Source organism: Apteryx mantelli, chromosome 2, assembly GCF_036417845.1.
Source record: "Apteryx mantelli isolate bAptMan1 chromosome 2, bAptMan1.hap1, whole genome shotgun sequence".
In the NCBI taxonomy this organism is placed as follows: domain Eukaryota; kingdom Metazoa; phylum Chordata; class Aves; order Apterygiformes; family Apterygidae; genus Apteryx; species Apteryx mantelli.
In genome coordinates, this window is record NC_089979.1 from 17,605,006 (window position 1) to 17,632,919 (window position 27,914).

The 27,914-nt window shown below is 37.4% G+C and overlaps 1 protein-coding gene across 1 annotated transcript in view; it reads left to right on the forward strand.

Moving 5' to 3' along the window:
• Positions 1-27,914, forward strand: part of CSMD3 (CUB and Sushi multiple domains 3) — a 734,654-nt gene that overhangs the window by 332,187 nt on the left and 374,553 nt on the right. The window contains 1 exon segment of the mRNA XM_067292283.1: positions 25,788-25,891. Within this exon segment, the coding sequence (XP_067148384.1) occupies positions 25,788-25,891 (104 nt within the window).

Below are 27,914 nucleotides of genomic sequence, written 5' to 3' on the forward strand. Positions count from 1 at the left end.
TAGAGACTGTTCCTGCACTTCTGTGATGTACTACTGAAGGCACTAGACTGAAAAAAATCTTAGATTCATCTTGGGCAAATTGGTGCAAGGAGTTGTTGTTTCTTACAGACATGTTTATAATAATATTTTTTGGACAACGCTGAAATTATCCTTTGCGTGCTGTTGGTCAGACATAATTATATATCTTTAATATTACAATGAAATGCAGACTCAAAGATAATTAGAGAGTTTATGAAATAATGGATAGATAAAAGCTTTACATGGCATTATATGTTGTCTAAGAAATAAAATTCTGACCTGGACTATCAGTATAAAATGTGGCTACCACTGACTGGAAGAACCTAGACTTGCTGAAGAAACTGATTTTTGAGCTGAGTTCTAAAAAAAGAAAGGAAAATTAAGATGATATTTTTATAGTTGTATCAGCTTCTTTTTAGCATATATTAAAGTATCTGAATGTATAAAGTTTTTGCTTGCACAATCATAGGTTTAATGTGTTCAGTTTTGATTCATGCTGGCATTGCCTTACAGTCTTGAGCACCATAGTGCTTGCCTTGCATGACTGCTAAAAAGGCACAACTTTTTATATTTGAGATCTTTTCCAGTCTTAAGTCAAAAATGCCATTGACATAATGAAGATTAGTTATTAATATTTATTTATAATGACTATAACAAATAATGTCATGGTGTTTATTATAACATGGCAATATTTGTATTTTATACCAGAGCCATGAGAACCATGAGGGCTTGTTGAACTTTAAACCTTTCAGAGCTTCTTCTGTTGCATCATTTGCAATTAAGTAGTTTAAAAATAGAGAATATTTGAAGGTAGGAAGCAATAGATGAAAAAGAACCTGAATGGAAATTCAGCTCTGCTGTAAACGGATGTTGTTCCCACTGTCTTTGTGCCTGTGCCAGGACTGAATCTGGTCAGATTTCTATTCTGACTGGGTTCAGCAATATCAGCTTGGTATCAGTACAGAACAGATTAAAGAAATATCTTTGGTCCCAGTCAGCCATCTGTCTCCTTAGCTTTTCACTGCACTGCAGTTGTCTCGTGCCTCCCACTGCTAACCAAACGTGCCGTTCATTCTCAAGCCCCGCTAGCAGTGGACTAATACTATGCTTTTGATATCCAGAGAGCAATACAGCAGGTCTGTTCTTGGGGGTGGAGGGAAGGAATTTAAGTCTTTGAGAACAGCATCTAATTTATTTCAGGCTGCATTGTCGGTACCATTTCTGGCCTCAGTGTCGAGTGTTTTAGTATCTATTTCTATAGAAAAACAATTTCTCAAGAAATCGTCTTTCTGTCTTAGTAGAAATGTTGGAGGTAATTGATCCTCTGATAAATACTTTAAATGTGGCCAGAGAGGACAATGAGTTTATTATCAGATTTTATGGTTTGAAAAGTAGAAAAATTAAATAAAAAAAAACAATTGTGAAGGGAAGGCCATGTGGACAGGAGTCAAGTGATAAGCCTCATTGATGAGGGTGCACCAACACTTTTGATATTTGTGAGATCAGTATATTTGTATTGTTCTTGTACACATTTTTGCATGATCTTTCTTATCAAGAATCTCTTCTGTGAAGTTGATTTGCTCGCTAGAAAATAATTAAAGTTATCCTTAGAAAGAAATCTATGATGTGCCAAAGCTCGGAATAGTGAAAAAAGAATATGGGGTAATTTGTACATAATTTTGAAACAGAAGTTTTTCCATGGTTACCTGTATGGTATCCTACATGGTTAAAAATGCTTGTATTTATTTTGTAAAAGAAAGGGTTTCTAAACTTTTGCAGCTGCTGCTTGTTGTAAGGCAAACACTTTCATTTTGGGTAAATTTGAAGTATTTCAGGATAGATGCATATACGTAATTTCCATATAGGATATTTGCACTGATTTATAAAGAGTTAACTTTGTAAGAATGTTTTACCCATATATTTCCCAAAAAAAAATAAAAATAAAAAAGGCAGCGGTGACATGGCATTAGTTTCTATTTGATTGTAGTTGTGGAAGATCAAAGAGCAAACCATGAGTAAAACCTGCCCTAAAAATAAAGGCAGAAAAAAGATGTGTCACAAACATGTCAGAAGACTGTTAATATTCAGAAGGCAGTCAAGATAAATTGTTGAAATCAAAAATGGATTGGGACTCATACTGCTACATTCACAGAAATACCCTAGTTGACCTCCTGTTCATCAGGTGAATGCCAAGGATGGATTTTTATTCTGACTAAAGATGTTGCCTTGAATGAAAAGGCAGGTAATCTGGCCATATGCCTTAAAGGAAGTGGTAAAATACTGATCTGGAAGGAAAGTCCTTGAACTTTTCAGGTTTGTTTTGTTTTGTTTTCTTTGTTTTTCTTTTGTGATTGATATAAAATACGGTGATACTGATATAACGAAAGAAAGATCTTTCCTCAAAAGAACAAAATGGTGGGGTTAAGGGGGAAAGCCCATGCCCCCCGCCCCCTTCCTCCCTTATTTCATTTTAATAATTGCTTGAGCTACCACATTCTAAAGCCCTGGCATGGGTGACGAATAAGGCATGGAAGGTCCCATGACTGTAATTTACTTAAGATTTATTATGCACCTATTTTTATTTATAGCTTAATATCAGTATTCTGCAGCTAAAATCCTGAGTCCAGGTATTTGCATTTTTTGGAGTTTAGCATTTATGCTTAGACCTTTGATGCAGATCCTCTATAAATTTATGTTACAGTGTCATTCTGTTATCTATTCCTAGTATTTCTTATTTCCCTCTTTGTCCCTTTTGTTTTGTTTTGCATTTATTAGTTTTATTTCAATTTCAGCATCTATGATTAAATCATGAATATATGCTTCAGTGGTATCAGAATTTCAGCTTTAGTTGTCTAATTTACTTTGTATAAAAATTAAGCCTTTTTTCATATCTAGGAAGAATCACTTCCTTTTAGGCAAGAGACAGTGCAATAACTATTTTCCAGTGGTTGCTGATAGGACTACAGAAAGGGGAGGCACTCCAAGGGCTCCTTTTATGATCTACTAGTAATCCCAAATTACAACAATAGACATTTAATGAGAAACTTGCAGTTTTCTTTGACTATAAAGGACTGTCCCCTGTGACATCTGACTTTGAGTCCCATATATGTTTTTCTAAGCCTCCCTTCTAAGTTGTGCTACATAGAATCACAGAATAGTTGAAGCTGGAAGGCACCCCTGGAGACTGTCTAGTCAAGCCACTCTGCTCAGAGCAAGGTCAAGTAGAACAGGTTGCCCAGGATTATGTCCAGTCAGATTTTGAATATCTCTGAGAATGGAGACTCCACAACCTCTCTGGGCAACCTGTTCCAGTGGTTGATCACCATTACAGTAAAAAAGTTTTTTCTTTTTTTTTCTTATTTTTAAATGGAGTTTCCTGAATTGCAATTTGTGCCCGTTGCCTCTAGTCCTGCCACTGGGCACCACTGAGAAGAGTCTGTCTCCATCTTCTTTGCCCCCCACCATCAGGTGTTTGCACACATGGATGAGACCCCCCTGAGCCTTCTATTCTCCAGGCTGAACAATTCCAGCTCTCTCAGCACCTCCTCATATGAGAGATGCTCCAGCCCCTTAATCATCTTCGTGGCCCTTTGCTGGACTCACTCTGGTAGCTCCAGAGCCTAGCACTAGACACAGCACTAGGCACAGCACTCCAGAAGGGTCACCTCCCTCAACCTGCTGGCAATGCTCTTCCTAAAGCAGCTCAGGATGCTGTTGGCTGCCTTTGCAATGAGGGCACATTGCTGGCTTATGTTCAACTTGCTGTTCACAAGGACCCCCAGGGCCTTTCCTGCAAAGCAGCTTTTCAGCCGATTGGCTCCCATGCATGGTGCATACGGTTATTCCTCCTGAGTTGACTTTGTGCTACTGGTCACAACCCTTTGAACCCAGCAGTTCCGGAAGGTTTGAGTCCATCTCACTGTCCATTCATCTAGGTGTACTTCATCAGTTTTTCTGTGAGGATGTTATGGGAGACAGCACTGAAAACCTTGCTTAAGTCGAGAGAAAGAACATCCACTGCTCTTCCCTCATCCACCGAGCCAATCATCTTATCGTAGAAGGTTTTCAGGATGGTGAGGCATGCTTTCCTCTTCATAAATCCATACTGACTACTCCCAGTCACCTTCCTATCCTTAATATGTCTGGTAAATGGTGTCCAAGAGGATTGCACCATCACCTTCCCAGAGATCGAGGTGAGGCTGCAGTCCTGTAGTTTGACCTGCCTGTAGTTCCCCAGATCCTCCTTCTTGACCTTCTTGAAAATAAGAGTGACATTTGGTTTCTTCCAGTCCTCAGGAAACTCTCCTGATTCTCATGACATGTCAGAGATTATCAAGAATGGCCTCACAATGACATTGACCAGCTCCCTCAGCCCTCATGGGCGCGTTTCATGAGGTTCCACAGACCTGTTTATGTCCAGTTTGTATAAATGTCTCCTTAGCTGATCCTCCTCCACTGAGGGTAAGTTTTCCTTGTTCTAGACTCCCTCTGGTATCAGGAACCTGGGCTTCCTGAAGGCCAGTCTTCTCAGTGAAGATTGAGGTGAAGAAGGCATTGAGAGTACCTTGGCCTTTTCTGTGTCCTTTGTCTCCAGGTCCTCTGCCCTATTCAGCAGAGGGCCCACATCTTCCCTAGTCTTCTTTTTGCTGCTGATATGCCTGTAGAAGCCTTTCTTGTTGCCTTTCACATCCCTCAACAGATTCAACTACAGCTGGGCTTTAGCTTTCCTAACCCTATCCCTGAATGTTTGGACAGTGTCCCTTTATTCTTGTCGGGTGACCTCTCCCTTCTTATGTTTGAGTTTTGTCAGGAGCTCCTTGTTCATCCATGAAGGCCTCCTGCTGTTTTTGCTTGATTTCCTGTTTGTTGGGATGGACAATTTCTTGAGCTTGGATGAGGTGAACTTTGAAAATCAATGAGCTCTCTGGACCACTCTTCTTTCCAGGACCATCTCCCAGGAGATTCTTCCAAACAGATGTGTGAAAAAAGTGTTCTCCTGAAGTCCAGGATTGTGATCGTGTTTCTCCTTTGTTCCCTCCTTTCAGGATGCTGAACTCCACCATTTCATAGTCACTGCAGCTAAGGCTGCCCAACCTCTACATCTCCAACCAGTGCTTCCTTTTTTATAAGTATGAGGTCCAGTGGAGCATCTCCCCTCATTGACTCTTCAATCACCTGTATCAGGAAATTGTCATCAGTGCAGTCCAGAAACCTCCTGGATTGCTTGTGCCCTTGTGTGTTGCCCTTCCAGCAGATATCGGGGTGGTTAAAGTTACCTATGAGGACCAGGGTCTACGAACATGAGGCTTCTCCAGCACGATATGGTGGAAGAAAATCATGGAGAGAGTTTTCCCACTTCTAGTTTGCATTTATATGGTGTCTATGCATATTTTTGTGTACAGCAAGTGATTTTTGCCTTTTTTTTATTCATGAATACTCTGGTATCAACAAAAGTTTGTCGTACTGCCTTGAGATAATTTACAACAGTTCTAATTTACAAAACCTTACTTTCATTTACCCCTGGTCAGTTATTGGGCTGATTACTGAAACATTTTATTAATTATTAATGCAAGCATACATGGCAAGATTCTGTTGAATATTCACTTTTTAGTATGCACTGAAAATAACAATGGGCGTTTAACCCTACATCGGTAATGTTTGATAAGTAGGCTGCACAGCATCTAAAGTTGATAAGTAGGCTGCATCTAAAAATATACCCGCATTACTGTCTTATTATATCAATAGATACAGGATAGAGGAAACAAAGAAGGAAAGTATCGCATGTGAAGCTCTTTAAAATTGATGTATTCTCATTACATATTAAAAAAAAATAATCTATTTTTTGTACTTTCCTCTATGTCACAGTACCCTTTACTGTCTGGCTACCAAGAGCATCTTGGTTAGAAACCTGTATGTGAATGTGTGCAGAAGTCTAACATACTTGTACAGACATTTTCTGTTAGTATTCCAGCATGCTTATTTAAGCTGCTGGACATGTATCACAAAATCGAGCCCAAAGGATTATTCCATTAGGGGAGAAAACCTGCTCTATGTATTTAAAAAATTGATATATCTGTATATATATATACAAATATAGATATGTATATATTTTAAATTGGAAACTATTAAAATGAGATAATCTCACCTGTTAATAAGATACAAGATATAAAGCAAGATATGTATGTCTCCTTTAAGTGCGGCAATATGGCTACAACATAATAATAAAAAATATAAGTGAAACGATGTGAGTAGATAAGGGTAAAAATACAAAAAGAAGATTTTTCTCAAGTTCAGGTATCTCCATCTACCTATATATATGTGCTTGTGTTAAATATTAATGGGTTTTATCTTTAACAGTTTCCTCATAAATTTTTTTTTTTTTTTTTTTTTAATTTCACATGTATGCAGGTGTGAATCTGCCAAAATATACAGGTCATGTAGGAATGTGGTATCAGATGGGAGACTTCCTTATAAATCTCTCAAATTTTTTTTTTTTTGGTAATTAAGCATTTCTTAAACTGTCCAGCCTCTACCTTAATAGATTATATATATTAACAGTTTTTGACATTAGGATAGTCTCATAACACACATCTTACTTTTTTGCAAGAGCTTGAGGATTTTGCAAGAGCTTTGCATAATTTTTTATGATACCACTTTTGTTGTGTCTATCCAGTGCTCAGACATGAGCTGTTTGTACAGAAAGCAGACTTCGGCTGAATTGTGCAGCTACTGGTAGCTTGCTCCAGGCCAGTCTTTTTCTCAGGTGCTGCTACGCTCTGTTCTTCATGTGACTACTAGTAACACAGAGATGGTTTAACCATGGACTAATGACCCTTGCTGCAGGGAGACAGCTGTGCACCACCTCTGAGGTGGGAAAGGGAAGTCCAGATCTAGGTTATCTAGAAGTTTGTGTAGGAAAACCAGAGGTGGAGGGAGTTGATTATTTCTGATGGGTTCAATCAAAAGAGATAGAGGTTATTTTTCTTCTTCTTCTTCTTCAAAAAAAGAACAGAACAGAAAAAAAGATTTTTCACACTGGAAGACTGATTCAGTTAATATCAACCAGATAGGAAATAGAAAAAAAAAAAATCTATGAAAGCTCCTTCATGATAACTACTTCTCCCTGTATTCAAAAAAGAAAGTGACTTCACATTTTCCTGCGCTAAATAGCTACAGCACCTCACATTACCAGAGTAAACACTGGATCGATTGAACTCATGTGCAAAGGCATTTCTCTTTGCTAAGCCTGGCAACCATCACAATTTAATGTCCTATGACATTAAATGCCATTTCTTGAACTTACAGAATTATCATCATGAAAGCAGTTTCACATTACTATAAACATTGAAAGACTTTCTGTATTGTGTTGTCTGATGACAAAATCTCACTTCATATGTTTTATTGCTTTCATAAATGAAGAGCTAGAAGTATCTACTGCTGCTTCTGGTGACACAATTTCTGCAGCTATTCTTTGACTTTTTTCAGAAAATCTTTATGTTGATGATGTCAAGCAAAGGAGGTAGGAGACCTGCATGGATGAGCAAGGAGCTCCTGGCAAAACTCAACCAGAAGAAGGAAGTCTACAGAAAGTGGAAAGGGGGACAGGCCACTTGGGATGAATATAGGAATGTTGTCAGAGTATGCAGGGATGCGACGAGGAAGGCTAAGGCCCGTTTGGAATTAAATATGGCTAGAGATGTCAAGGACAACAAGAAGGGCTTCTTCAAATACATCAGCAGCAAGAGGAAGACTAGGGAAAATGTGGGCCCTTTGCTGAATGGGGTGGGTGCCCTGGTGACGAAGGATGCAGAGAAGGCAGAGTTACTGAATGCCGCCTTTGCTTCAGTCTTTACTGCTCAGGCCAGCCCTCAGGAACCCCAGATCCTGGAGGCAAGAGAGAAAGTCTGGAGAGAGGAAGACTTTCCCTTGGTGGAGGAGGAGTGGGTTAGAGATCATTTAAGCAAACTTGACACCCACAAATCCATGGGCCCTGATGGGATGCACCCACGAGTGCTGAGGGAGCTGGCGGACATTATTGCTAAGCCACTCTCCATCATCTTTGAAAGGTCATGGAGAACAGGAGAGGTGCCCGAGGACTGGAAGAAAGCCAATGTCACCCCAGTCTTTAAAAAGGGCAAGAAGGAGGACCCAGGGAACTACAGGCCAGTCAGCCTCACCTCCATCCCTGGAAAGGTGATGGAGCAGCTCATCCTGGAAGCCATCTCCACGCATGTGGAGGAAAAGAAGGTGATCAGGAGTAGTCAGCATGGCTTCACCAAGGGGAAATCATGCCTAACCAATCTGATAGCCTTCTATGATGGAATGACTGGCTGGGTAGATGAGGGGAGAGCAGTGGATGTTGTCTACCTAGACTTCAGCAAGGCTTTTGACACTGTCTCCCATAGCATCCTCATAGACAAGCTCAGGAAGTGTGGGTTAGATGAGTGGACAGTGAGGTGGATTGAGAACTGGCTGAATGGCAGAGCTCAGAGAGTTGTGCTCAGTGGCACAGAGTCTAGTTGGAGGCCTGTAGCTAGCGGTGTCCCCCAGGGGTCAGTCCTGGGTCCAGTCTTGTTCAACTTCTTCATCAATGACCTGGATGAAGGCACAGAGTGCACCCTCAGCAAGTTTGCTGACGATACAAAACTGGGAGGAGTGGCCGATACGCCAGAGGGCTGTGCTGCCATTCAAAGAGACTTGGACAGGCTGGAGAGGTGGGCAGAGAGGAACCTCATGAAATTCAACAAAGGGAAGTGCAGGGTCCTGCACCTGGGGAGGAATAACCCCATGCACCAGTACAGGCTGGGGGTTGACCTGCTGGAAAGCAGCTCTGCTGAGAAGGACCTGGGAGTGCTGGTGGACACCAAGTTAAGCATGAGGCAGCAATGTGCCCTTGTGGCCAAGAAGGCCAATGGTATCCTGGGGTGCATCAGGAAGAGTGTTGCCAGCAGGTTGAGGGAGGTGATTCTCCCCCTCTACTCAGCCCTGGTGAGGCCACATCTAGAGTACTGCGTCCAGTTCTGGGCTCCCCAGTACAAGAGGGATGTGGCACTACTGGAGCAAGTCCAGCGAAGGGCCACAAAGATGATTAGGGGACTGGAGCATCTCTCTTATGAGGAAAGGCTGAGAGAGCTGGGCCTGTTTAGCTTGGAGAAGAGAAGGCTGAGAGGAGATCTTATCAATGTGTACAAGTATCTGAAGGGAGGGTGTCGAGAGGATGGGGCCAGACTCTTTTCAGTGGTGACGAGCGACAGGACGCGAGGCAATGGGCACAAACTGAAACACAGACACTTCCATCTTAACATGAGGAAAAACTTTTTCACTGTGAGGGTGACAGAGCACTGGAACAGGTTGCCCCGAGAGGTGGTGGAGTCTGCTTCTCTGGAGATATTCAAAATGCGCCTGGATGCAATCCTGTGCAATGTGCTCTAGGTGACCCTGCTTGAGCAGGGGGGTTGGACTAGATGATCTCCAGAGGTCCCTTCCAACCTCAGTGATTCTGTGATTCTGTGATTCTGTGATTTTAAAACACAGAACGAATGATGTGCATGGTAAATTTCCAGATACTGAGGAAAAAAATTATTTTCTGCTGTTAATACAAATATTGTATAAAAACAACAAAATAAAATAAAAGATGTGATACATAATCTTGGAGATTATAACTCTGCAAAGTACATGTTTGACAGGTGGAGAGAGAGCATGACCAATGGCAATTCTTCATTACAGGTGTTCTTAACTTACGGTGCTTCAAATATTCTAGAGATCTTGTCAATATAAGAATGATGAATTTACTTATTGTATTCTTGGCTACTACCTAGAAAAATGCAAAATTTCTGTATTGTATGCAGTCATATTAGTTTGTTGTATTCCTCTGCTTTGACTTTGCAAAATTCATTGGCCTCATTGCTAATGAGGTAGGAAGACTGTTTCCAGCAGTGTGCCAAGGCAGAGTTTATTTCCGTACGTTTTCTTATGACACCGGCTTTCTTTTCATTGATTCCAAGCTAAAATTTGAAGGCTGCACAATTGCCTCAGACCCAGTTAATATAAAGAGCTACTGTTTGCTACCCAGTGAATGCCTTGGTTTGCCAGCCTTTTTTGCCATGTGCAGTTTTCCCGGAGCTAAAGGAAACACATTAGGCGATAATTGCTAGGCAATTGTTAGTACAGCCTGAGCATGCTAAAACCAGCTCAGGCCAAGACAAGGCCAGATAATGCTGAGACCCATCAATGTCAGGTCAGTATAGATCCTGTGGCCTTTTACTAGTAATGGCAAAAATCCCATTTGCGTTAAAACCTAGTTCACATTGTTTGCTTGGCTTAAGTAGCACGTGGGAAAAGAAAATTGCAATTAAGACTGTTAATATTGCCCTTCAAAGGCATGGACTAGGTAATGCTCAGTCTGGATTTGACAACAGGCTGAAACTTCAGTGAAATTGAATCAGAATTAGGGCTAGGGTTAACCAGAGTTCAAGTCTTATGAATTATGTTTACTGATTTTTTTTTTTTTTAATCCACAGCAACAGAAATGCTGTGGAAAATGTCAGTGCTGGAATGACAGCCCTTCTGCTAGATCTCAGCCATATTCCCCCACATACCGTACCCCACCATGCATTAAGAAGGAAATAAATAAACAAAAGGGGATCCTTTTCAGAAAGATTAAGTTGTTTTCCAAAACTGTAAGGAGAAATTAAATATCTAAGCTTGTTGTTAAATTTAGATGGATTAGAAAACTATGTTCTGCTTCCATTTTTTTTACATGGTATGAATTTTACAACCAGAAATTTTACATAATTGCATCTTATGCTATTGCCTCTTTGCCACCATCATATTTTAGACTTTACATTCTGTGTATTACAAGCCTAAAAGTATTCTTAATATCTAGATAAGCAGATAAATGATGTTTTATAGAACGTTTTGAAAGTTTTGCTGGTGTTGACATTCTTATCTTTTTATTTATTGTATATTGAGATAATTTTGAAATCAATAAAGATTTGCATCTGAGAGATGAGAGAGAATGTTTTATTTTTATTTTTGCTAGGTTTTATTTTTGTTATGCTCTTAAATATCTCTTTCATAAAAAAAACTATAAAACTTTATTAAAATTTTGAAGAACTATTGTTCATTTAGCAATTTGGAGTGTTAGTTTAACAACATTTAGTATCAATTGCATGTAGGTCGTAATAAGAAGATGATAGGGAATGACCTAATGTTAAAACTGGCACAAACAGAACTTTCCTATGCTCTGTGTATCAGTAGCTCTCTCAAATCATAAAAAAAATCTTTTTTTTTCTCTGAAAGCTTACATATCTTCTCTTCTGTGACAGTTCATGCATAAACTCTGTTCTAAAAGAAAATTGGAGGGGTTTTTTTTGAATTAAAGACAAAAATGGTCTCTATGTTAGAAACATTACTTTCAAAATGTAAACTGAAATTAATCTACTTAATCTTCTTACTTAAGAGATTGCATCAAAAATCTTTAGGCTGTCCATATTTATTTTGATAGTGTAACTGCAAAGAGACTTTTCTTTGGATGTCAAATATCTGTTGGAAAATCAGTAATCTGAATTTTGTAGCAGTGGCTGGGCCTGTTGGAAATGTGGCATCTGTTTCCACTTGCTGTAGCACTTCCCTTTCCCAGAAACTGTTGAAATAGTTTGAAATATCAGGGAAGCTCCTCACATGATATTTACTGAAACTCTAAAGTGGTTTATTGAGGAAATTATTTGCAACTCTTAATATGTTTCTGTTAAATTTGGCTCTCATTTTATCTATACATATTTAGCTATTGCTGTATTTATGTTTCTGTTCTTTTCCTCCTCTTTCTCTACCTCATGTCGTTGTTACTCTCCACCCTGCTGCCCCCCTCCCACCCCTCTTATTTCATCTTTTTGCCTCTGGGTTCTTGTGCTTTTTAGGCCAAGCCAAAAAGTAAGTGAAACAAATTCAGCAAAACCTGAGTGCTCACATTTAATTTGCTAGAGCTGTGTTATCTCATCAGCTATGGCAAAACTGTCAGTGGAACATTTCCTGAACTTGCTGTCAAGCCTAAGTCCAGTTGCCATCCAGATTAATTCATACTGACAGTATAAAGCTCAAGCGGGCTGGGTACCTCGTTTCATGAAGCCTGTTTTGGTCAGGCCTGTCACAAGAAAGTGCACTACAACTTGTTTTACAAGCAGATGTCCAAAGCCCGGTGCTTCTGAAGCCCCCGTGTAAGCACTTACTGCAGGTTTTATAGCCAGTGACATAATTAGAAAATATGAGCATACTTAAGCATACTCCAAGCATAAAGTATTTCAAACATAATCCTGGTTTTCATCTGTGTTATTGCAGATTAAGAGAGCCAGTGCTACATTTATCAATAGAAGGTAGTTGGCATTTCTTCAACATAAAAATGTTTTAATTCTGCTCAGAACCCATGATGTGCACACTGCGGTTTTAAAAACTCTCAAAAGTATGTGGAGGAGAGTGTCTCAGCACAGTAGTGTCTCAGCGTAGAAGGGAATCTAGCTATTTCTAAGACAGAAGATGAGCAGATTCAGCAATGAGGGACTGGAATGAATTGGTGACAGAGGAACTGGAGTCAGGAGCTGTGTGCATGGGCCACAGGTTAAGGGTTGGAGAGAAATAATAAAATGAAAGAAAGGGGGAAACAAAGAGAGTATTGTTAATTGCAGAGCAATTAGTGATTTGTGCTCCCCTTCTGCATTTTTACTGTATCTCCATTTTCATTCTTAAGGGAGGACAGATCCCTTTTCTCAGTTGTCATAGATTATGTCTAACTAAGTATTTTCCTGCAGTTTGCCTGACTGTAACATCCATGTTTTACACTTTGTAAATATGATCTACCTCTAGGGAATGAGTGAGAGATTGCTCTTATTGCAATCATTGGAATAGGAAAAATTGCTCCTATTTTAGCCATCAGACATTTTGGATGCTAGCCACAACCTGCCTTCTAGGACTAGATTCACCTTTGATTAAAAATGTAGGTAGACTTAAAGGCTGAACTTCAGTTTTAGTTCTATTTGACATTCTGTAAGTTCCTAAGATTGATCTGAAATATGTCTCCCTTTGACATTTTGAATACATATTTTCTTATATGTATTTATTGATGAATATGCACACCCAAGCTAGAACTTTTTAAAAGACATCAAAGAATATGGCCCAGAGACTTCCATGGGAAGTTTGCAGTGTAAAAGCTGCTGATACGTTTTAGTCCTTTTTGTTTGAGGAATTTTTGGCACAGAGACTTGCCACTTTCTTCCACACTTAGGTCCACTTGGTTGCTCTTGTGAGTGATCTTTTATAGTAAATTGTTCTGCTCAATATATGCCTTTTTCTGACATCTTACTGAGAAGTGGAGCTACACATAGTGTGATATGGCTTAGTGTTTGTTTTCTAGGAGGTGACTCCTTTAGAGGTTCACGATACCATTTTCCTTGTGAACTGAAAGTGATGCTTGCAGGAACATCCATTGAGACTGAAGTCACTAATACCACTCCCATACTTGTGCTCCCTTCAGGATGTCTAGCTTATCATGTAGGCTAAGTTGGCATCAATCAGTGACCTCTCTGTTTTCTTCTCTCAGAAAGACAGGAAAGGGCAGACCTTTTGTGCTGAGTGCAGGGACGTCTATTTTAACTACCTACTGAACGGGAGAACGGAAGCAGGGACAAGTCAAATAGAATTCTTCATCCCCTTCCTGTGATTGGAGTCATCTTGCTCTTTAAGAACTTGTATTTTTCTTCTGACAGCAAACTTACTTTTATGAAGGAAAAAAGGATGTTCAGAATTTTTTTATTGTTTTATAGTTTTTTTTGAAATAGGATTTTGCTACTTAGACCTACTACCTTTTGTCTACAGTGGACTTGGCTAATCATACTTTTCTGGCTCTCTAGAGTATACCCTTGTCAGTGTATCTGTTGATTCAAAAAAATGTATTTGTGGCAAAATGGCTCAAAAAGTACATAAAGTTTTCCTAAAAGATTTACTTGGAGAGCAGTGAAATGGACTGATGGATTTTACAACAAAAGTAGCTTTTGAAGTGCCAGGAAATAATACCAGGACATAAAACTCATGGAACATAACATGTTTAAAATAATTTAAATAAAATGTTTTAAGATGACTTTTGTTTTCTTTTGAAATATTTCTACATTTCAGTCTTACTCTAGTAGCCTTTTGCTACTAACTGTACTGTATGATCCTTTATGAGTCTCAGTTCATATCTTTTTATTTATTATTTACTGAATTGAGGTTACTAATGAAACATTGATTTCATCTTTTTTTATAATATCAGAAGCTTAGCTAAATTGCTACAAAACCTCTTTTTTCTTCAATCTAGATCTTTGCATCTTTTTTAACCTCTCATAATATAATTTATTGTCCTTTTTGGCCTATTTTATATATATTTTTTAATTTAATTTAATTTTATTTTATTTTTATTATTGCTGCTGAATAGTCTGAAAGCTTTATGAATTTTTCTTCACAATCTGCCAGAACTCTTTTTTTCTGGTTTATATTCTACAACACCCTTCTCTTCCCAAGAAGCCCTTTTAGATGTATGACTCTTTGTGCTAACACTTATTATTTACATTTAATTATATTTCCTTTTATTAACCTAGGTAGTTAAATAGCCTACAACTTAGAGATGTAAGTGTACCTTTCAATTCTGTGACAGAAAAATAATGAGCAAAGACAAGAAAATCAGAGACAAATGACTAAAATTACCTGTTGAGTGTCTATGTAAAATAAGGCATATAGTCTTAATACGGAAATTGTGATAATGGAAACAATCTTTAAAATGTTTCCTGTGACTATATAATCATTCCATAATTAAGATGTGGAACTACAGGCATACCTCGTTTTATTGCGCTTCGCTTTATTGTGCTTCGCGGATACTGTGTTTTTCACAAATTGAAGGTTTGTGGCAACCCTGCGTCGAGCAAGTCTATCAGTGCCATATTGTGTCTCTGTGTCACGTTTTGGTAATTCTCGCAATATTTCAAACTTTTTCATTATTATGATATCTGTTATGGTGATCTGTGATCAATGATCTTTGATGTTACTATTGTAATTGTTTTGGGGTGCCATGAACCGTGCCCATGTAAGACGGCAAACTTAATTAATAGATGTTGTGTGTGTTCTGACTGCTCCACCGACTGGCCGTTCCCCCATCTCTCTCCCTCTCCTCAAGCCTCCCTATTCCCTGAGACACAACAATAGTGAAATTAGGGCAATTCATAACCCTACAATGGCCTCCAAGTGTTCAAGTGAAAGGGAGAGTCGCACGTCACTCACTTTAAATCAAAAGCTAGAAATGATGAAGCTTAGTGAGGAAGGCATGTCGAAGCCGAGACAGGCCGAAAGCTGGGCCTCTTGCGCCAAACAGTGAGCCAAGTTGTGAATGCAAAGGAAAAGGTCTTGAAGGAAATTCAAAGTGCTACTCCGGAGAACACACGGATGATAAGAAAGTGAAACGGCCTTCTTGCTGATATGGAGAAAGTTTCAGTGGTCTGGGTAGAAGATCAAACCAGCCACAACATTTCCTTAAGCCAAAGCCTAATCCAGAGCAAGGCCCTAACTCTCTTCAGTACTATGAAGGCTGAGAGGTGAGGAAGCTGCAGAAGAAAAGTTTGAAGCTAGCAGAGGTTGGTTCATGAGGTTTAAGGAAAGAAGCTGTCTCCATGACATAAAAGTGCAAGGTGAAGCAGCAAGTGCTGAGGTAGAAGCTGCAGCAAGTTATCTAGAAGATCTAGCTAAGAGAATTGATGAAGGTGGCTACCCTAAACAACAGATTTTCAATGTAGACGAAACAGCCTTCTATTGGAAGAAGATGCCATCTAGGACTTTCCTACCTAGAGAGGAGAAGTCAATGCCTGACTTCAAAGCTTCAAAGGACAGGCTGACAGCAAGAGAACTAGAATTAGAAATGGAACCTGAAAATGTGACTGAATTGCTGCAATCTCATGATGAAACTTTAATGGATGAGGAGTTGCTTCTTATGGATGAGCAAAGAAAGTGGTTTCTTGAGATGGAATCTACTCCTGGTGAAGATGCTGCGAACATTGTTGAAATGACAACAAAGGATTTAGAATATGACATAAACTTAGTTGATAAAGCAGTGGCAGGATTTGAGAGGACTGACTCCAATTTTGAAAGAAGTTCTGTTGTGGGTAAAATGCTATCAAACAGCGTCGCGTGCTACAGAGAAATCCTTTGTGAAAGGAAGAGTCAATTGATGCGGCAAACTTCATTGCTGTCTTATTTTAAGAAACTGCCACAGCCACCCCAACCTTCAGCAACCACCACCCTGATCAGTCAGCAGCCATCAACATCGAGGCAAGACCCTCCATTAGCAAAAAGATTCTGACTCCTGAAGGCTCAGATGATGGTTAGCATTTTTTAGCAATAAAAGTATTTTTAATTAAGGTATGTACATTGTTTTTTTAGACATAATGCTAATTGTACACTTAATAGACTACAGTATAGTGTAAACATAACTTTTATATACACTGGGAAACCAAAAAATTTGTGTGACTCGCTTTATTGCAATATTCACTTTATTGCGGTGGTCTGGAACCGAACCCGCAATATCTCCGAATTATGCCTGTATATGCTATAAAAGTAGAGATTTTTTTTATTGTTTGACTCAAAATTATGAATAAAAAATAACTCATAGAGTCAATATGACCTAATATCTATTACTGAGTTAAGCTAACAAACTTATTGTAAGTTGAAGCATGGGACATTGGCACAAATACACAAAGGATAAACCTGAGTGCCTTAAGATTGACATTTTATCAGAGAGACATAGCATTAAGTGCTCAATACTACAAAAAATCAGTGAGTAATTGCGTGCCAAAATCTTCCTGGAAAATGATCTAATTAAGAGAAAGTACAAATCCTTTTTAGTATGAGAAAGGGAAAAGCTCTTTATGAAAAAGCCAGAATGTTTGTATCTCATTGCTGTTTAAACTTATGTTCATTTGGGAGTGACATCCATCCATAGGTTTTTCAAAGTATCATGGAGAGACTTTTTTCTAAGACATAGGAAGCGTAGTCAAAAGGCTGTATTAGAGAAGAGAAACTGGGTTGGGATTTTGGAATATTAACGGTTGTCTGATCAACTGAACGGGCAGGTACTGTACAAATGACATTACCAAGAAAAAAAAAAATCCAAATATGCTAATGCATTGTTTCATAGCTTTGGTACATCTGAGGAATATCCATGTCGAAAGAGACATATGTTGTGAGATCAAGTGCCTTGGGGTTGAGTGGTGACTTTACCAGAATTTAGTAGTATCTTGCTCTCCAGTATAGATTTTTCCTTTGTTATATGTTAACTCTTTGGAGACATTTCAAAACTGTTTTCTCCTTTGTGTTTACAGCTAACCTTGTTGCCATTCTGAATCCTGGAATCTTAAGATAACAAATATTGTCCTAGCTTCGTTAAGTGCAACTTTCTGGTTTGGACTTACGTTTCTTTTTAAGCAGAAAACCTTTTGTGACTGTGCCCATAAGTGGTAATCAATCTCATCTTCACTCACCTTTCTCTAAAATCTACCTTTCCTTTCATTTGCTTCTCATGATGCAGTAGCCAGTCTTACCCAGACAAGGAGTCATATTCAGTTAGATGTAATGGGAAATAATTAGAACATTATGCTGGGTTCAGTCATTTCCACCTTTTCCACAACTGCAATAAAGAAGACGTAGAGGGACAATTTTAAAGAGAGATATTTTATGTGGATCAGTCTCGTCTAACTTGAGTCAACAATAGGTTAAGTGACACAGTCAATAGACTTTGTGTATTAGACTCTCTCTAAAGTTAATGAAGACATATTGGTATCACTAGAGTTTCAGATCCTAATTTACTGTTTAATTATTTATCCTAAGAGGTATGTTCAAAATAGACAAGATGAATTTCTCTCTCAAATAGCTTATCTTCAGAAAAGCACTAGCTGTGAAGGTAGTATAAGTGAAAATTTTTGACTAGATGCCTAATATTTAGATGACTATATTTTGCTAATATTAATAGTACATAAAATTATACCTCAGTCTTATAATGAATGATGAATTCAATATATTTTCCTACTGAAACTATTCTTCCATAATCAAATATATTAATAATACAATTATTTTGACAGAGGGAACTGTGATTCTATGGAAAATTATGGAGGTAAAGCCTATCAATCAGATGGCAGGATTTCATTAGGTTTTATAATCTGATACAAACGCATATCATTTACTAACAGGGAAGTAGTCAGTCATCCTCAGCAGAAAAGCAATTAACCAACCTGCGGGCATATAAGGACTACAGACATGTTTTCTTTTATCTTCCACCAATGAAGAAGGCAACCAGAGAATTCCTTTTGATTGATGAGCAAAGGGTGGGCACGAAATTTTCAACAGTTTATAGGTATTTTTTTCTAGAGTTAATAGTGGAAATTGATGGAAGTAGATATCTTGTGGCTAAGTTTCACTGGAGTGGATTTTATGCTGTTTCTAGTATGTTTGGACTGCTCATACTGTGTTTTTTGCAAGATAATGTTGTGGTTGTTGCAGAAATTGATTTCCTTGTAGATCAGTAATAAGTGTTCTGGTATGAGGGAGGTGGCAGGAATTTCCAAGTCCAACCTTTCCCTGTCTTCTTATCTTTTAGGTACAGATGTCATTCCCACACCACCTTAAATTTCAGTTACTAATCAGTCACTTTCTTCAGTGCCTGGATCAAAAATTCTGTCTTCTTCTCTAGTGGCTGAATAAAAATAAGTGAAAATAAGTTCCTTGTACTTATCATTGAGAGTAACTTTTCAGAGGCATAATGTGGCAACATATGGAAAGGTTACAATATCTAATGTGAGAAAATATGGCAGAATCTGACCATAGTGATTATAGTTCAGAGGCAAGTGTCTGAACAGAGCTCATGAGTTAGGGATATTCATAGCTCAGGTACAGAGGACTTAGATAAACATATTTTGTTGTGACAGCGGGGAGACCTTTGAGCTGTATACAACTGTGCAACTGTCTTTAAGTGTTGTGAGAATATTTGTGATACACAATAAATCCATGGTCTCACTCAACACTGATATATATGCTAAAAGGTGCAAGTTAGTAGACAAATTTATGTTGTCGAGAAAAACATGATGAACAAACATACTGACTTAAGTAAAAGGCAATGTGTTTGCTTAATTATTTATTTGCATTCCTTTATTTCTCAAAATGGATGCTATATTGACAGTTTAGTTCACCTGTATAATTCATTATTATTATTCATTTTCGTTTGTTTTGTAGACAGCTGTATTTAAAAGATGATTTCTGTTTTCTAAAATACTTTGTATTGGAGTTACAGAGGATCATTAAATATTGAGGCTGTACTTTTCAGATTAATCAATGTCACAAGCTCTTATTATGAATGCAAACCAAGTTAATAAAGGTTAAAATTTTATGCAAACAGAAAACTATAACATGCAAAACAAAATTATAATCTCATTTTTTTCTTATTTTAATGTGGTGTCCTGCTATTGTAAAACTTTCAGGTAATATTCATTCTGGGGGGTGGGAAAGGACTTCACATTTATTTTCAAATGTGTTCCAAAAGCAAATAATTCTGAATGTTTTTTTTTAAATAACGGATTGCAGGATTAGTCTATGATGCTGAGAGCAGAATTCATCTCCTATCTGTAGGGCTGAGATTATTGGCAGCCATTGACATGATGCTCTGGGATATCCCATCTGGTCTTCAGCTGTCTGTCCAAAAGGGCTCAGTTCTGAAAATTCCCTATCTGCCAGCTTTGTGTGGATCTTTTGGCTGCTTTAGGGTATCTCAGAGGGCACTGCATACATACATTTAGACAAGTGCATTCCATTTTAGATGTCCATGGTTTCACTTTCTCTCGCTGAAGAGAAATAGGTACTTTTAGAAGATGATTGATCTCCTGTGTGTTATCTACCATTTGACAAGATGGAATACATCCTAGAAATGTTTTTTTCTTATTATGAGTAAGCCTCCTGATTAGTAAGCCTACATCAACTGTAGATGTTTACACTTAAGATGTCTACAGTTGAATGTGAGGAATCCTAATGCCAATGAATGAACTCAGAAATGTAGAGGGAACTTCCCAGTCCAGGTAGTGAGTATTTATCTCCTGTAACTTTCTGCACCTTTGAGTGTCACCTGGTCTTTTTTCTACAGATCTCCAATATTCTAAGTTTTCTCTCTTTTTTCCTTTTCTCTTTCCCTCCAATACTTAAAAAAAAAAAAAAAAGAAGAAGAAGAAGAAGATGAAGTGCTCGATGGTTAGGCTGTTTTTTGTTTTTTTTTTCTTTTTGTTCATGTAACAGTTCGCTGCAAAGGAGCCAGTGAAACTATTGGCATGCTACAGATCTGCTACCTGCTCATGGATATTTTGAATCATATTGAATTATATGCAACATGCAACAAAATAATGTGTCATTAGATTGCATTATTGGCAGAATTGTTCCTCACTATTCATATCATCTAAGACACAGCTCACGTCCTTACCTTTTGGATTTTTTAAGTACTTATCTGAGGAAAATAGATTCACAGCATTTAAAAAAAAATCTTCATAGTTATTTTACTGGTAAAATGTCAAATTTTATGGAATGAAAACATGACTATATATCCAAAAATATTTTTAGATTACATTTGCATTGGAAGCTTTAGGATAACAGATGCACATATGGAAATATACAACTTTAAATCTTTACACTTCTACTTCAGAAGCAGTTCTGAAGCACATACTTGCTTCTGTTAAGCATCATTCTTTTTACATCATGTTTTTTAGTGTGTTTTGAAATTTAAAAAAGTTGAGTATTTCATCTGGAACCCTGTTTTCCATATAAAATCTTGATATTTGGGGAGCTATTTCCACCAGGAACTAGACACGCAGTCAACAGTTGTCTGGAGCAGTTGCTCTCTGGAACATAGTCACCTAAACAGGTACTCTGAAAACCTGTCTGAAAACATGTAAGACAGTTTCAAGTTAGCCATTAGCTTTTCAGTAAAGTCTTTTCCTGTGTTACTTCTGAGATGGGCAGCAGACAATTTTTGCCCAAGGGGTGGGTTCCAAATGTTGTCTTCCAAAGCAAAAAAGGGGATACAAATCTACTGAAATCCATTAGAAATTTGATTTCTCCATTTCTTCCTTTGGAAAAGAACTTGAAAATTTGTTAGAGATCAAAGTATATCACCATCATTTTCAGAAAGTTCTTTTTCAAATAGAGTTGTTTGTTTTTTTCTTTAGAGATTGGGTGGCAATAGTTAGTCTTCTTAATTTGTTTATTGCTTCTGGGTTTATAAACAGCAGAAGCATGCCAGGATGAAGACAGAATATGGCCTTCCTTTTGCTAGAATTCTATTTATTTTTGTGAATATGGACTGCACATCTCATCATATGCAAATTAAAAAAAAAGGTGTTTTTATCTATGTGTTCATATATATGTGTATGGAGGGACAAGAAGGAAGAGATTTTTTTTTTCCATGACAGCAGCCACTTGGAAAATGTTGAATAATATCCTAGAAGAATCTATTTATGTGAAATAAAATTCAAAATATGATTAGTCTGTGTAGTCTGTCAGCTTGTGGGTACATCACAAAAGCTATTATAAAGGTCCAAAATTTCAGGGACTATTTAATAGCTTGTTTTGAAAAAGAATAGTAATTAATATATTGCTAAATTTTAAATAAATAAATTCTTTCTGTTCTGAAACCATACAGATACCCAATCCATTATCACCAGTTAACTTATAATGTATGAAATAATAGATGATGCTTGACTATGGTGTGGTGAACAGTTTCAGTTGGATTTCCACATCTTTGAAAATTCCTTCTTCTGGCTGCTTTCCAGACCCCACAGTTGACAGTATCATCCTCCTACCCAGAATCTTACACATCAGGCAAATCTTTTGTGAAATAGTGGTTTACAGTACTGTTTCCTTTTAAAAGTATAGCTGGATCTGACACCATTTTGGAATATTTTATGTTCCCTTCTCCTTTTTTCTTTCTTTCTTTTTTTTTTTTACAGTTTCAAATGAGATTTTTATTTTGGGCATAAATACAGTAAATACATAAATAAATTTTGGGATATTAGTTTCTTTGAATCCTAAATAGATGTTCATGCCAAACAAGATCACTGTTGATATGAATCAATAAAAACCACTGGGTCATATCTTATTTATAGTAATGACATATCTTGCTCTGGAAAACTGGGAAAAAGACTTAAACTGGTTTCACACAGAATTTATTCCTAAAGAATATCAGTCCCTATGTCTCTGATTACTGTGCATTTAGTAACCAGATCAATAGCACAGATGCTGATCTGGTTTTAAATGTGTAGATTATAGAAATAAATCAGCATATATTTCCCTGTAGCCCTTATTTATTCTTAAAAATAGCAGACAAATCTAGAATTACCTTGTGATTTTACTGTCATGTTAAACTGATTCAAGGATGCCACTTATCTTCAGTCTTTCATTTACAGCTCTATCCCTTATTCAAAACACAAAACTTTGTGATACACCTGCCAAAAATTCTACTTTTACAAATCATCTATCATTTTGTCAGTTTTGAAGTTATTCTCTCATCTTACCTAAATCTCTGCTTCTAAATGCTGAAGTCATCAAAATGCCTGTTCAGCATTCTAAAAGGACTAATCAATATAACGAGCACTGCTGAGGCCAGCCATCTTTGGTTTTGAGTCTGATCAAACTAAATCAGACACTGTAAAACAAAAACTGTGAAAATGTCTCCTATTGGTAAGAGTAGTTGTTTTCTTGCATTCAGGCGTATTTGCATAGTTTTCAAGCACATTGCTTTTCCCACTTGGCATTTCAAAGATAAACAGCAGAGGGTAAGTTCCCAGAAAACATAACACGGTTCTTTACAGTTGCAACACATAAATGCTTGTGTACTGCCTATCTAGTTAAGGAGTGTGCTGCCTCTTGAATATCAGATATTGCAAGCTGTGCTGCGGCTGTTTGTTACTCTTGGTCTGTTTGTGCAAATTCCTTTGATTAGGAACTTTGAGTTTCAGTCAACAAGCATATTTGCCAAGTACTGTAAATCAATTCAGGTGTTGTATGTTAAACCTAGGTTGAAATGGGTGATTTGTTAGTAGGTTACAGTCAGGTGCTTCTGAGACACTTCTATGATTTGGAGATATGAAATACTTCATTTAACGCTGTAACATGGCAGGGACAGTTACTGGTAGCCATTTCTTATCCTCTTCCAGAAGAAGGATTCCTGGTACTGAATATGGTGTTCTGACTAGAGCTGTAATTTTTCTGTTTTTCCAATTAGTAAAATATAATCCAATTTGGTGATTGCTGTTCCCATTCTTTTTTTATTTGTGAGCAATGTTATAAAATAATGAAAGAGATCTTACTTTTCTTCTTCAGTGAAAGAAGGAAATGTTTTGAACCTTAGTGGTTTTGGTAAAGAAATGTATTTGTTTCCTTGATTCCTGGTCAGTCCTAGTTAAAAAAAAAAAGAAAAAAAGAAAAAAAAAGATATCCTGTAACACTTGTAAAGGAACTTCTGATACTTTCCTTATCCCCTCCTCTCCATGTCTTATTCCTCTCCAGAGACATGTGCGTATAATAGGATATTGCACTGTGCTAAAGAAAGGCTATTTTGGGTGTATTTGAGATGTGGTGCTTTTCCTTATAGAGCCAAGTACATCAGTTACAAAAAATCAGATGCTTTTTATTAATTTGGTTTTACTCGATTAATAGAAAATATCTTGAAGGATATTAATTCTAAAAAATCAGTTATTGTTGCACCTAGAAAGTAATATGAAAATAGGAATGAGAGTAGGTTCCTTCTTGTCTTTAATGGAATACAGAATTAGAGTTTAGTGGATGGCTTAATTAAGCAATTTTTCTTAACATCTTGGATTTCTTGTTGTTATGATTATAAATGTAAGTTTTCTGTGCTATACCACTGAAGTATCAATATTGATTGCAAAACGTATTTTACTGTTAGTAACTAAAATATACTTTCAAATTCAATTCAATACTAATATTACTCCCTAGAAACTCTCACGTTTTATTGTGGAGCCTTTTTCCTGTTCTGATGTAATTGCACATACAGTTCCACTTAATTAAAATGTGGGCCAGAAATGAAGAAGCTTTTTTAAAAAAGTGAATCAAATATTTATCAGCCTTCAATCTGGTTATGGGTCTCCGTTTAAACTCTTGTGCCCGGGCTGGAACAACACAAGCTAGCAAGAATATTCTTTTTACATTAAAAAAGATTAATGTGAGATTCTGTGTGTCAGGGCGCCGCACGGGCCGGCTGCTCCCGAGGCGGCCGGGGCAGCCCCAGCCCGGGGGCGTCGGGCACCGCCGCAGCGGGGCCGCAACGGGGCCGGGGCCGGGGCCGGGGCCGGGGCCGGGGGCTCCCGTGGCCGCGCCGGGGCCGCAGGGCCGTGGCGGGGCTGGAGCCGGCGCCGCTGCGGCGTCGCGGGGCAGCGACCCAGGGCCCCGGGCTGCGCTGAGATGGGGCCGGGGCCGGGGCCGGGGCCGGGACAGGGGGGCCGGGAGCACCCTCGGCGCCGGACGCAGCCGTTTGCCCGTACTAGGAGAAGTGCGCCTCCTTCTGAAGGGGGGGGAAAAAAAAAAAAAAAAGGCCTTCCTCTGAGTGTGCACCAGTTTCTCCAGCTTTCCTGTACTGACTTTTGTTTTCCATTCACATATGTTCATTAGTTTCCCGGTTCCTAGTGTCGTGCCCCATAATACGCTGGGGCCAAAAATGGAAAAAAAAATGCGTGATTAAAAATAGTTTTTCAGAAAACTCATAAAAATATGTCCTTTTTCAAAACAATTATTGGAAGCCCAGGGTAACCAAGTAAAGAGAGCTTTCAAGGACATGATATTTATGCAGCAAAATGACATCCACAGCTTTAAACATTAGTACTCTCACTTCTGAATCATAACAATAATTAAAGACCATTAATTAAAGATATAAATAATAATTGTTATGCACAGGTATTCTGTTATCTACATGGAAATTTGAGGAATCTGTTATTTTCATAAAGAAACAGTTAATATGATTAATACATTGGTGGGAAAAAAATGCTTTATTTTCTTTTGTAACAATATGGTTGAATTTTGCTCTAAGTGAAAAATTCATTGTGTTCTTGAAATGGAGCTGACATTGCTGTCCTTAAGCATTAAATATGCACACTGCAGTTTAGATTACGGGGTATAAAATAGACTCATGTTTCTGATAGTTGCATTTTACTCAGCTTCATAAAATAAGAAAATGACTTTTACCTTTGGTGTGGCTTTATCCTACTTGAGCCAGATTATAGATGTCAAGAGTAAATGATGTTCCTCACCTTCACTGCATTTACTCGGTGAAGTTCAGCTCTTCAGTTGCTATTTGAAGACAATTGTATTGCATGAAGTGCAATCAATTAAGTTGTCCTTTGAGGATATCTTACCAAAATGTAATGCAATTATTTGGTACTGTATTAAACATGCAACGCCTGCATAAATAAGTGAAATGTCAGTTCTCTGAGTAGCTCAGCAGAGTGATGGCACCTTATAGTTACTGTCATTCTATATTTCTTGAACCAGAGCTGTTGGTTAATTACAATAATTTCTTTAAAAATATACTAAAGCTACATGTAATTATTATTTTTTGAAATTCTGGTTTATTTTTACTGCTGAAAAGCTTATTTACAGGGTCATCTCACAGCAACTTTTCTTTATTTAAAAGTATTTATTTACTTATTTTTTACTAGGTTATTCAGATAAATTTTGAAGAATTTGATCTGGAGATTGGCTATGACACACTGACAATTGGTGATGGAGGAGAAGTGGGTGATCCTAAAACTGTGCTTCAAGTGTAAGTCTTGCATTTACACTTTGTATGTATTACAGAATATTGTTCATGTGATTGTTTGATGACAGTGAATAAGGATGAGAAAGAGCTAAATCCTAATAAAAACTAATCTTACTGAGCTTCTGAAATTACTTAACCCTGGCAGGTTAGATACATTATTTTATTATGCGTTTACTGGTGTAATATCCGAAAGAGATGGATTGGACAAGAGAAAAGAAGAAGATAAACTAACATCAGATTTTCAAAAATACATATTCAATCTCTGTATTCATGTGTATCCATGTAAATTTGTAGGCTCTACTGTGCTTGCTTTGTAAATGGGTTGTCATATTAAACAGTTATCAGAAAGTGATGGAAAACAGGTGAGTGGACTGCTTATACATGAGCTTTTAGTCTCTCTCCTAGCAAGCTTTCTGTGCAAAAGAGGTGCTGTAGGGCCTTGACCTTTAAGTGCTTATTGACTATGGTAGATAGACCCAGAAAATGAGTTAGTATGGTGAAGAAATGACTACAGAGAAAATCTGGGTAGGATATTACCTAAACCACTTACAATTACATGTCAGAAAGCACTGAGGATCATCAAAGGATTTTACCATCCATTATCATTACCATCCTTCTAGAATGTGAGTCCCGGTATGTTTTTTTAACAATTATTGATTAACTTTGAATTCATATTTCTCAACTACTTAACTTGTGATGGGAACTGGTCTTACAATAACAGTCCCAAGAAGACAAATGCAGAACCCTATTATTTAGTTTGTAAATTTTTGAAGACAGCAATGTAATCCAGTGATTATGTTTAATTCCTTCTCGTTTGGACAATATGCAGAACACTGCAATTAAGTATTACTTTCATTCCTTCATTCTGTGTAGTTCCAGTTCCATTCTGAGTAAATAATTTAATATGGCTTTTATGAGAAATGAATGCCCCTTAAAATACATTATGTTTATTTTTTCATATCTGATCAATTTTATGGAAAAAAAAGCACTTCATTGCTTAGAAACCATCTTTAATCCATAAAGAATTGTGTGCTATTTAGAAAAGATTTTTGGAAAAGGCCAAATAATATTTGTGTGTTATTTTTAAATAAAATGGCTTCTCAGTAAGTACCTTATTTTATTGTCAGTTCTATAAATAAATTTCAAATGAGTTAAAAACAGAAGCAACAGCTCATATAGCAGAAACAGATGGGATAAATGTTTACTACGACCTATATTTAATCAAAAATAACAAAATTAGGATTCCTTGGAATGATATTCCCTCCAGTTTATTTAAATGCAAATTTATTCATACTGTTCTTTTGTATTGTAGTAATAAACTCTCCATTATTCACCATAGGAATGATATCCAGGACCTGTTTGCTTTGGATAATCTAAAATCAATGTTTACCTTATCTTCTCCTTTCCTAATTTTATGTCATTAATGTTATTAATCCCAAAACTTTGAGCAGAAAAAAAGTCTTGTTCCAGGATTTACAGATTTTCATCATGAATTCTGTTAGTCTCTGAAGGATAAACCTCTCTGACCTACTATTTTTTAATTATTTTTTGTAGTCCTTCAAGCCTTTCTTGTTAATTAGAAGACTAGTATATGGCCAAGTATTTCAGGTGCGATTACATTAGTGTAGTGCAAAGTTTCTTCATCAGATTGAAGATGTGCTAATTATTATTATTAATAACTTTAAAAAGTGGGGAAATACTATAATCTACATTTTATGAACAGGGTAATAGTAATGAAGACTTACGTGACAATAGCAGACCCTCAAAATGTACTTATCATGGAGCTGGGATTCAAGTTCAGATTTTCTTAGATTCCTAGACTGTATTGACTATTCTCTCATGTGGAAAGAACATTTGTTATCCACCAATTCACCAGGTCCTATTAACATTCAGATAAAGTATTGACATGGTTTTAACTGACATTTAAATTACAGTAACACACTGGGACACAGTACAGCAATATTTACAATTTTGACCAATATAGTAAACCACTCTGTCCAGATTTGGTTTCTTTAAAGGTGTTAAT